This window comes from Cyprinodon variegatus, unplaced genomic scaffold, assembly GCF_000732505.1.
Source record: "Cyprinodon variegatus isolate N-32 unplaced genomic scaffold, C_variegatus-1.0 Scaffold817, whole genome shotgun sequence".
Classification (NCBI taxonomy): domain Eukaryota; kingdom Metazoa; phylum Chordata; class Actinopteri; order Cyprinodontiformes; family Cyprinodontidae; genus Cyprinodon; species Cyprinodon variegatus.
The window spans coordinates 234946-245696 of NW_015151270.1; the positions used below are offsets into that span (position 1 = coordinate 234946).

General features: G+C 39.1%; 1 protein-coding gene across 1 annotated transcript in view; it reads left to right on the forward strand.

Moving 5' to 3' along the window:
• The first annotated feature begins 4087 nt into the window (after positions 1–4087).
• The window catches only part of LOC107098864 (NACHT, LRR and PYD domains-containing protein 12-like), a 10717-nt gene continuing 4053 nt past the window's right edge, over positions 4088–10751 (forward strand). Inside the window, exons 1-4 of the mRNA XM_015396726.1 lie at positions 4088–4115; positions 4463–4537; positions 5830–7615; positions 9576–9761. Of these exons, the coding sequence (XP_015252212.1) occupies positions 4088–4115; positions 4463–4537; positions 5830–7615; positions 9576–9761 (2075 nt within the window). The remainder of the gene's footprint in view (positions 4116–4462; positions 4538–5829; positions 7616–9575; positions 9762–10751) is intronic.

The following is a 10751-nucleotide window of genomic DNA, read 5'->3' on the forward strand; positions in this document are numbered from 1 at the left end:
AGTCCTACCTGTGGACCTGCAGGTTGTTTCCATTTAGAGCTTCATCATCTTGCTCTGAAACCAAAATTTATACCTGAGCTGTTCATGTTCTAGATGGATGGAAGGTGGCTTGTAGCGGGTATTGCAGTACCTGTTGATAGCAATTACAAAGCTAAGATGAGCCAAAAGGAACAAGCAACTAGCAGCTTCCTGGAAATGGAGTGGAGTAGGAAGTACAATAGTTGACTTTTAAAAGTAGTGGAGTGAAAGTCATTAGAACCCCCCCAAAAATTACGCAAGAAAAGATACTCAGAAAAGTACTTATGTACAGTAATCAATTAAATGTACTTTGTTACTTTCCACCACTGGCAGAGATATAATTTATTGGATATTAAATAGTTGATCTTTTGTGTCTAAAGCAAAAGTAGATTCTTATTCTTTTTTTTTTTACTTGAGATGAAGCCAGCAACTAATGGAGGTGTCAGTCAATAAATCCGTACCATTGGTAGGGCAACAAACACTTTGGATGGAAATTACTTAAATTTAATACGGATCAGTGTTGAATTGATCTCACAGTGGTATATAGCGCATGCATTTTTAAGCCCAGTGGTGTGTGGCAATGTCAGGCATAGGCCATTCCTTCACAGCTGATTGTACTAGACAGTCAGAGCAGTTCCACCACGTGCATCATGGTGCTTTTCTGCACTTTCTCTGGTGAGCTGGCCACTGTCTGCTTCTCTAATATATTTTCCCACTTCCCACACCATCATCATTAAGGTAGGAAATCAGTTGAAGAACAAAGTAGTTCTGATCAAGATTACAAGTATAAGACTTCATGTGCAGACTTACCATTTTCTGGACTTGTGTTTTAAAAATTCATACAGTAAATCGACAGTCACGATGCATACGAGTTTAAAGGCATTTTATTTTGTTGGTACTTGGAAGACCATGTCCAGTTTACCTCAAAAACAGTGGGCCACATTTCATGGATGTCTGCAACTCAGCTACAAGCGGCACAAGATGACTTCTGTTGTTAGTCTCATCTGTAGTATGTGTTTCATAGGTCCAAAGTTCTAACAGAGGGTTTAAATGAAATTGTGCTGTTTTTCTATTGAGGTGGTTTGTTTTCACATTGTCTTTAAGTTAGAAACATGCATATCTGACTGTGAAAGGCAGTTAATGCTACTAGCTATACCTTTAAGAAGAGAGTAGATCATATCTTCTAAGAGCAGTGGAGGATTTATTTAAAAATTATGTTCATTTAAACTATTATATACAAATTTATATCTTATAAAATATTAACTGGTCATACTATCTGTACCAGAGGCGGGGTCCACCCTAGACAGGTCTCCAGTCCATCGCAGCTCCCATCCCTGCATCATCCCTGCATCAGAGCACTACCTGCTCGATCTGTGAATGTTTTCCAGGCTTGCAACAAAACTAGCAGCATTAGTGGAGTTTGGAAATGTAATCAACTTCTTATATCTATCTTTCCTCTCATCTAATGTATCCAGATGTTCTGCAATTGCACTTCTCTCACCTCTAACTTGGTGGTCGGCTGCATATGTATCATGCCTTTGCTGGAAATGCCTTTACAAACTAATCTTTTTATTTTTTGCGACAACCTCTCTTTACAAAGGAAAAATGGAGGCAATCCTTCCGTATTGAAAATGAGAGCAAAGGATTTGCTCCATTCTTCTTTGAATCCCCTGTTCTCATCAGCTATCTTTTTTTCCATTTGGGATCCATGCCCCAAGACACACCCACAGCTTTGTTAGCCTGGCACTGTGCCGCGCTCAAACGTGTGTTACAGGCTATGGCCACTGATCTCTATGGCTATGACGCATTGTTTTTGTTGAAAGACATGTTTACATTCATTATTGTAATTTCTTTAATATACAAATGGTTACAGCATTGGAAAACATAATGAATGTTTGTTTGACCTCCTGCACACCATATTAAAATAAACAAAAAAAACATAAATTTTCATAAATTAAAAAAAATAAATAAACATGAAAAATAAACGGAAGTAAAGACTGCAACTCCTACAGTAACAAACTACCAAATTGAACTGCCGAGTGAACCAAGACCAAAGGTCTAAAGGATCATCATTAAGTCTGATTCACTTGACCAAACTTAATTTGGAAAAATAAAATACAAAAACTTTAAAATCTTGGCCCAACTAACATCTCTAAATGATGAAACTTTACAATGCAAGGAACTTTTTAAAGTCCTTAGATAAAAGAAAATTGTGGCTGAGTTCTGCATACTATTGTTCCACTAAAGAAGGATCCAATTTTCCACTATGGAATCTAGATTGAAGTCTGTTTTTGGTCTGTTGAAGACTATGATGGGAGCAGGTTTTTATTATTGCTCAGACAGAGGACAGATTGGTGTCCCAAAAAAAGTTAGCAAAAACAAACTAACAAACAAACAAAACAAAAAAATCAGCATGAAAGCAAAACATAATCCCTGTTGAGTACCTCTGATACTCTGCTTGAGTTGGATTTGGAAGAAAATCTGCAGTTTCAGTAGGGCAGCCCCACTTTGTTGGTAATGAAGTATTTCAGTGATTATAAAATGTCTTCATAGATGGAGAAAGAGGAGCAAACCCCAGCATGGAGAAAGACCTGGAACTGGAGTTGGACCGTTGACAGTCAATCAGAGCAACTGTGCAACAGGTAAGACTGAACATGTTGTCCCAATAAGAGGGACAGAAACAGAAAACCAGATTTCCACTGATAACAGAACACTCATTTCAGGATATGTATTTGCATTTACAACATGTAATCATTCTCACAAGCTGTTGTTTATTTTGATTTAAGGGCCAAATAAGTCTCATGTCACTTACAGTCTGTGATTATTATTGAAACACATCCAATCCAGGCTCCAAATAAGTAATGCAAAGTAAAACTAGCTGCTCCAATTAGCTATTTTTCTAGCAGATCATAACATTTACTTTAAACTTCTTTCATCAACCCTGTAAAATGCTTAGGAAGTATTTTTCTTTCTCTCCACCTCTTATGGAGCTGTTGTGTAGGTTGGAGAAGGTATCATACAACCAGTGAAATGAGGACAGTGGCCACATGGTGTTAGAGTTAATGTTGCTGAAAGCTACTGCATGTTGTCGTGGGAAAAAAGTATTCAACCATGCACCCTAGTTAAATAAACGGAGATCGATGGATTTCACTCAGTCGGCACATTTATTCATATCTTTGCAAAGAGAGAACAGTCATCATGAGGCCGTTATGGCACAGCATTCTGCTCTGTTCTGCTAGAGCAGGGTTCGTCCTCCCTTACTTAGAGCACTGCAAAAGTAGTCAAAGTCAAAACAAATTACAAACACTTTGGTTAATAGTAACATGTTATGAAACCTTGAGAAAGAATCTAGTTTGTTATGGGAAGAAGCTATGTCTGGTCTACAAACACCAGCCTGCAGAGAATTGTGTGGCCTTGAGAGAGAAACAGACTGAGTGAAAACTTTTATAGTGAGTAAATAGGATAAATTAATGTATAATAGAAGAGAGAGAATTTTCCGACAACAGTCCACCCTTTCGATTATAAAAGGATATTATCCTTGTGTAATTGATATTATATAAAAAAGGAAAATTTATGAATATAAAAAAAACTAAGAAACTAAAATTGTGAATAAAGCTAAAAAAATAAGAAACAAAAATTAAAAATAATAAAAAAAAAAAACATATATTTATATATCAAAAATGCACAACTGCATTAAGTCAGTGGACAATGTTAAATGATTATAATAGATGGAAAAATTATGGAAAAGATTATGATAGCTAAAATATGTTGCCAATAAAATGAGCCCTGGAATCACATCCTAGGTGGCAAAAATATTTACTGTTTTTCCCATTATGATACCTTTATGGTAAAATATCTATTTGCTGAAAATGTAAATTTTTAGTTCTTATCATTATCAGTTACCCTTTTTGTTTCCCTGGAAAGAGAAAAGTACAAATCAGTCAAAACAATAGACCTCTTCATCTCTACAAAGTGTAAGTCAAATTATTAATCTGAGCTTCATTAAAAGAAAAAAAAAGCAATCTCTATGCAAAATGTTAAAATCATAACACAAAGATGTTTCACGCAGATGACGAGTTCAGCTCTTCAGAATCAGGGTCAGTCAAAGCACACATTGAAAAGTTGGAGGATTTAATCTCAGCGCTCCTCTTTCACAATGGTAGCTGAGATGACCCGATCAGAGTTCATTCTCTAATCCAGAAATCTCTGCCAATACTGACCATCAGCCATCAGGTGGTCATCTAACACTTGGACTTTCTTTAGTATCCAGGAACTAATATCAAACACTCAGATACAAAAAATGTTAATCTTTCATTAAAATTCAACACATTACAACATGTTTCCCTTCTCATTCATGTTGTATAATTAAAAAAAGCCAAAGCAGATGTCAGACATCTTCAGGTGGGTGTCTTCATCTTTCTGTTGATGTTGGTCCCTTGTACAGGCGACATTTTGAACGTGGTTCAAGAAGACACCTGGTTCAAGAAGACACAACCCAAGGAAAAGCAAGATGCTCCCTGTGAGATCTGGACTTGGGGATTTTTGGTGCTACCACTTTTCCTATCTTTTTTTTTTTGGGGGGGGGGGGGTGACGTTTGGATTTTTCATTTTGAAATGGGACTTTGGACTTAAACACTTCCAGGACTTTATTTTGAGTTCAAAATATATTGAACTCCTTTCTGGACATTATTATTAAAAATAAAAAGAACAGGCAATTTTGGACTTTCAGTTAATATGTCATGTTTGCTTTCAGGGATCTAACCCACATGCAGAACACTCAGAGGCTGGGAAAAAGTTCACAAAGTTTATTGAAGATAAATCACAATAAAGAACAACGATTTCTGGGATAACTGGGTCCGGGTCAGGTCATGACTGGTTTTCACTGCAGAGAGGGACAGATCGGTTAGCAGTCTTTCAGTGAACTTGCAGGTTGGGTGTTTGAAGGTCTATACCTGATCAGAGATGAGCAGAGCGGTAGAAGGGGGGAACCAGGAGGGTCCAGAGGCTGAAGGCAGGCAGAGGGCTAGGCAGAGGCAGGGCAGAGCAGATAATCTTACTGAGCAGGTTCAGAGCTTCTCCCTCAGCTCTTGCTGAAAGCGGGCAGGCAGGTTTCAGACTGAGTTGGATTTCCAGGGTTCTTCTGAGAACAGACAGCTTGGTTTCAAGCTTGAGAAACCCTTCCAGGTCTTCAAGTTTCCAGGCAGATTCTTCCTGAGAAGCAGAATGGACAAAAAGCAGATTAGGTTCAGGTTCAGGCTTCAGGGGAGTCAGAGATTCAGACAGGCAGGTTGGCTCAGGTTCGCTAACCATAACTGGCAAACACTTTGGCGTTGGATTGTAGCTCTGCCCCTCCTTAAATGCTGGTCTCCTGATGAGCTCAAGAGCCGCAGGTGTGGTGGTTAGCTTCAGCTCCAGGAGACCTAGAACGCCCTCTCCTGGAGAAAGGTGGACAGACCTCCAGATCCCAACATAATAGGGTTTTTTTGCTGATAGAAATTCAGAGTTTTGAGTCTAACTTATAAATAGGTTATGAAGAACTTTTGATTTTTGATCTGCTTATACCAAATTACTATAGAATGAACTATTGATTCTTTGTAGTGTTGTGATTCTTTTTAAATAAATCATTATTGCAAAAAATCAAAACATGTCTTACTAAGTGGTTGGATATTTTTACTTTTGAATCAAATTAATAATGTAACATATTTTACCTGATTCCTGTGACAGAATCCCCCTTGAGTATTTTCTGAATTCCGCTTTTAATCAACCTGAATTTTACAATTTTTTTAAATCTTTTCTTTGTTGTTTCCACAGATGTCGTTCTGCAGGGGGTTCTAAAGGAACATAAGATCAGCCTGAGAGAGAAATGTGATTTCGTGACCGAAGGAAATTATGATAGGGGAACTAGAACCCCCCTCAACAGGATCTACACTGACCTCTATATCACAGAAAACAATGAAGAGAGTAATACCCAACATGGGGGGAAATGGCAGGATAGAGATTCTAAGGTCCAGAACCTCCATGGTTCTCCTATCAGGGGCCATGACATATTCAAAGCCTTACCTGACCAACATGGACCGACCAGAGTGGTTCTGACCAACGGTGTTGCCGGTATTGGAAAAACCTTCCTAGTACAGAAGTTCACTCTGGAATGGGCAGAGGGCTTGGAGAACCAAGATATTGATGTGGTGGTTCCCCTTTCCTTCAGGGAGTTGAACCTGATCAGAGATCGGCAGCACAGTCTTCTAACGCTGCTCCATGCTTTCTGTCCAACCCTCAAGAAGTTTCCAGCAGAGAAGCTGGCTGTCTGGAAACTACTCTTCATCTTTGATGGCCTGGATGAAAGTAGGTTGTCTTTGGACTTCAACAGTAGTCAGGCTGTTTCTGATGTCACACAGAAGTCATCACTAAACGTTCTATTAACAAACCTCATCAAGGGGAACCTGCTTCCCTCGGCTCTTGTCTGGATAACTTCCAGACCTGCGGCTGCCAGTCAGATTCCTTCATCTTGTGTTGCCAGAGTAACAGAAGTAAGAGGTTTTGCCGACACCAAGAAGGAAGAGTACTTCAGGAAGAGGTTCAGTGATGAAGAGATATCCAGTAGAATCATCTCCCATATCAAGACCTCCAACAGTCTCCACATCATGTGTCGAATCCCAGTCTTTTGTTGGATCACTGCTACGGTTCTGGAGAACCTGCTGACCACAGAGCACAGAGGGGAACTGCCCAAGACCATGACTGACATGTACTCTTACTTCCTGCTGGTCCAGACCAGGCAGAAGAAGAACAAGTACCATGAAGGACATGAAACGAGTCCAGAAGAGCTGATGGAGGCTGATAAGGAAGTTTTTCTGAAGCTGGGGAGGCTGGCATTAGAACATCTGGAGAAAGGAAAAATAATGTTCTACCAAGAAGACCTGGAAGAGTATGGTCTGGATGTCAAAGAGGCATTGGTGTACTCAGGAGTTTGTACAGAAATCTTCAAAAGAGAAAGTGTGATCCACCGGCAACCATTCTACTGCTTTGTTCATCTGGACATCCAGGAGTTTTTGGCTGCAGTCTACATGTACAATTGTTTCACCAACAGGAATACACAGGTTGTGAAGAACTTCCTGGGAGGAGAATACAGTGAAATGTCTCTGGAAGATTTCATTGGGGCAGCCATGAAAAAATCCTTCAGCAGTGAAAATGGCCACCTGGATCTGTTTGTTCGCTTCCTTCATGGCCTCACTGTTGAGTCCAACCAGAGACTCTTAGCAAGTATCCTCGGTCAGACAGAGAACAGTCCAGGAACCATCCAGAGAGTCATCAACAATCTTAAGAAGATGAATATTGATTTTATATCTCCAGAAAAAAGCTATAACATCTTTCACTGTTTGATGGAGATGAAGGATCTTTCAGTTAATCAGGAAATCCAGAAGTTCTTGAAATCAAAGAACAGATCACAAAAGGAGCTCTCTATGTTCCAGTGCTCAGCTCTGGCCTACATGCTGCAAATTTCAGAGGAGGTTCTGGATGAATTGGATCTGGCAGAGTACAATACAACAGAGAAGGGACGATGGAGACTGGTTCCAGTTGTGCGGAACTGCAGAAAGGCTCGGTGAGTATAGATGTCTTATGTTTTCCAAATAGTGCTGGCAGCAAGATAGGAGGTAGAAAAATTTGACTTTATGCTTTCTAGCTCTTTTATGTGACAATGTACCTAATAGAGAGAATGGGTGGGATTTGATCCCATAGACTGCTGGATGAAAGTCATGCACACCGACCAGTCAGCCAAAGGGATATGAGCCCAGCTGAGTAACCAGAATGCATCATGAATTTGAGGCATAGTGACAGGACCACACTGTCGCATCTCTCCCCTTTTTTCCACAAGTACATCCTCATGCGCCACTCAGGCTACCACCACCATTCTGGCACTATAGGTCCAATGAAGACGGGCATACACTGTATCAGTTTTTGCTGATTCTCCAGTCATGCAAGAACGTTTTTGATCGAGCTGAGTTTTAGCCTCATGGTGTGTCCTGCTTCGTGTAGTATACAAGGTGTAATGAGGGGTGATAAGCCTCTCACGACCACCTCTTGGTCAGGTATTGTAAAATCAGGTGATTATCAAACATCTTTCTTTTTTCAAATTCAGTCGGCCCTTGTGCAGTGTTTTTTGGCAAATCCTGCTGTTGAAGCAGAGCTACAACTGTCTACAAGCCACTTTACCAGAACCTCACACACTGTGCATGTGCAAACAGGGAAGTTCTTCTTCCAGATTGACAAGTCTGAGCGGTGACATCTATCGGCGCTAAGTCCAACGTGGGTTTTTTGGACGTACAGTGTGAGACGGTAGATAGTATAAGAATGTTGGGCCGCACAGAGAAAGAGCTTACATCATGAGCTGTGAACTTTTAAACCCTGCAGTTTTGCTGTACAGTTTGAGCTGTAGCGGACTACAAATATTGAAAATATTATACACTGTATGCCGGGCTTTGCTTTGTGCGCCACATGGAAATATGCACACATCCATATGTTTTAGGTTTAATACTGGAGAGCTTCGATACATTTATGTAAGTTTTTATAGTTCTATTGCAGAAGGCTGTAGTCCTAATTTGACAAGCATATTCATGTTTGTCAGTTTTCGTCAGAGCCCTTGTGGGGTTAACAGTAAGAACACTATCCAGGGTAGGAAAGGAAGTCCAGACTCTTACTGAATTGAGACATCCTTAGCTCTTAGACATGCCATTAAGGGATGAAAACGCACATTTTTATTAAATCTGTACCTCACCCTTTGAGAAAAGAACTACAAAATACACAACTGTAACAAGTGGCGAATGTGAACACAGACCTACTGTCCTTACTGATTTGCCCAATTTTTATTGACCTTTGAGAGGGTTTTGTGAAGACACCATTTGCTGCTTGTTCCTGTACGAGTAGTGAGTGGAATAAGTAGTGAAGGTTTCTATCCCTGACCTTCTTAATGTAGCAATGAATGTCTTTGATTTAATAAAAGTGAAACAAAGGTTCACTGTTTGATAATAGCTTCAGTTTTTCCTGCTCTGGCCATTGCTTGTTGCTCGAGTTCTTTGAGCTTTTCCCTGCAGTGCAGTGAGTGCCAACACCCATGGAAGGTCATTCTCTTCGAAACCTAGGCAAGCTCAGTTTCTTTCTCCCCATGTAGCAACTAACACTGAACGACTGATAACTCCCATAGCCTATTAATAAAAACAGTCTTTTTATGTCACATTGCAGATCTGTTCTTCTCTGTTCAGAACTGCTCAATGGAAGGGCTGATAATGCCAGGCAGCAGGCAGAAGAAAAACACAAATAGAAAGGCTTACAAAACAGACTGAGGGGGTGGAGCAGGTGGAAAAGGGGCTCAAACCATCGACTAAAGTCTGGCATTAGCTGAAGATAGTCAGTGTTGTGTCAAACACAGTAAACTGATCTGAAGAGCAGATGTGTTTACATATTGCATCACTATCAAATCATTGTATCCTAATCTTTTTTTATTGAATAGATTGAGAGTCTGATTTTTTTAAAAACTTGATCTTGTATTATTTCTTTAATCACAGACTTGTTGGGTGTACCCTCTCAGAGACTGAATGTGAAATTGTGGCCTCAGCTCTGAAGTCCAGCCCCTGCCACCTGAATGAGGTGGAAATAGGTGAGATTCATGTATGGAAAACCATTGGAGACTCTGAAATGAAGCATCTGTGTGAGATACTACTGAGTCCAGTCTGTAAACTGAAGATCCTGAGGTAAATTTTTCTCTATTTATCCAAGTAAAAGCGTTTACAGATACTTTGATATTTATTTTATTAACAAATGTATTTTTCCTAAAATTGTCTGCCGTCAAAATGTCAGATTTTTTTATTTAGAGCTTGAGAATATCTGTATTTTGCAGCTGTTCGGGACAGGTGTACAAAAATTTTGTCAAATTACTTGATTAAATAATTAAGATTCCGTAAAAGTTAAAAAAACAAAAAATCCACTGGACTTGCTTTCCAAGTTTTGAAGACATTTTGCTTCCCCTCCAGGAATGACAATGACCTGGGTGACTGGGAATCTTCATCAGCAAATAATTAATCTATTTTATAAAAGAAAAAAATAAATATGATTTATTTCTTCTTCGTCACCATTTAGATCAAGAATTTTTAACTTTCCAAGTTAAGCTTGGACCACAATGCAGAACCCCCCCAACATTTGAGTAATCATAATAATAGTATCATAATGATCAAGTATAGATAAAGACACATAGCAAAGCCCCTTTGCACCAACACTTAAAACCTTGACCAACGTTCACCATTCTTTTGCTTCACTTTTTATCTTCTCATTTGCCTTGTATCTGAGAAATGTCATCTAGAAAATAGGCGATTTCTCATCTCTATCATAGAGCTACTTGGATAAACCTAAACTCTTTCTCACCCATTCTCAAACTACCATTCCTATCAGACCAGAATCCTTTTGTGTTTAAGTTGCATTGTAACCAGAAGTAAATATTATACAGGTTGAAACATCACGATTTATGTACAAAATGTTTATATACTTTTTTTTTTTAAATATACCTTTATTTTGCATCACTCTGAAAGTTCAGTGGATGTCTGTTTTTTTTCTTCTAAATTGCTAATAAAGAGTGTTAAGTAAAAATTAGCTTCCAGTAAATTAGATGGGAATGTGTAAATTTGTAAAGAAACTTGCACTTTAACAGTCAAGATATTATTTTAGACATCCATCCATCCATCCATCCA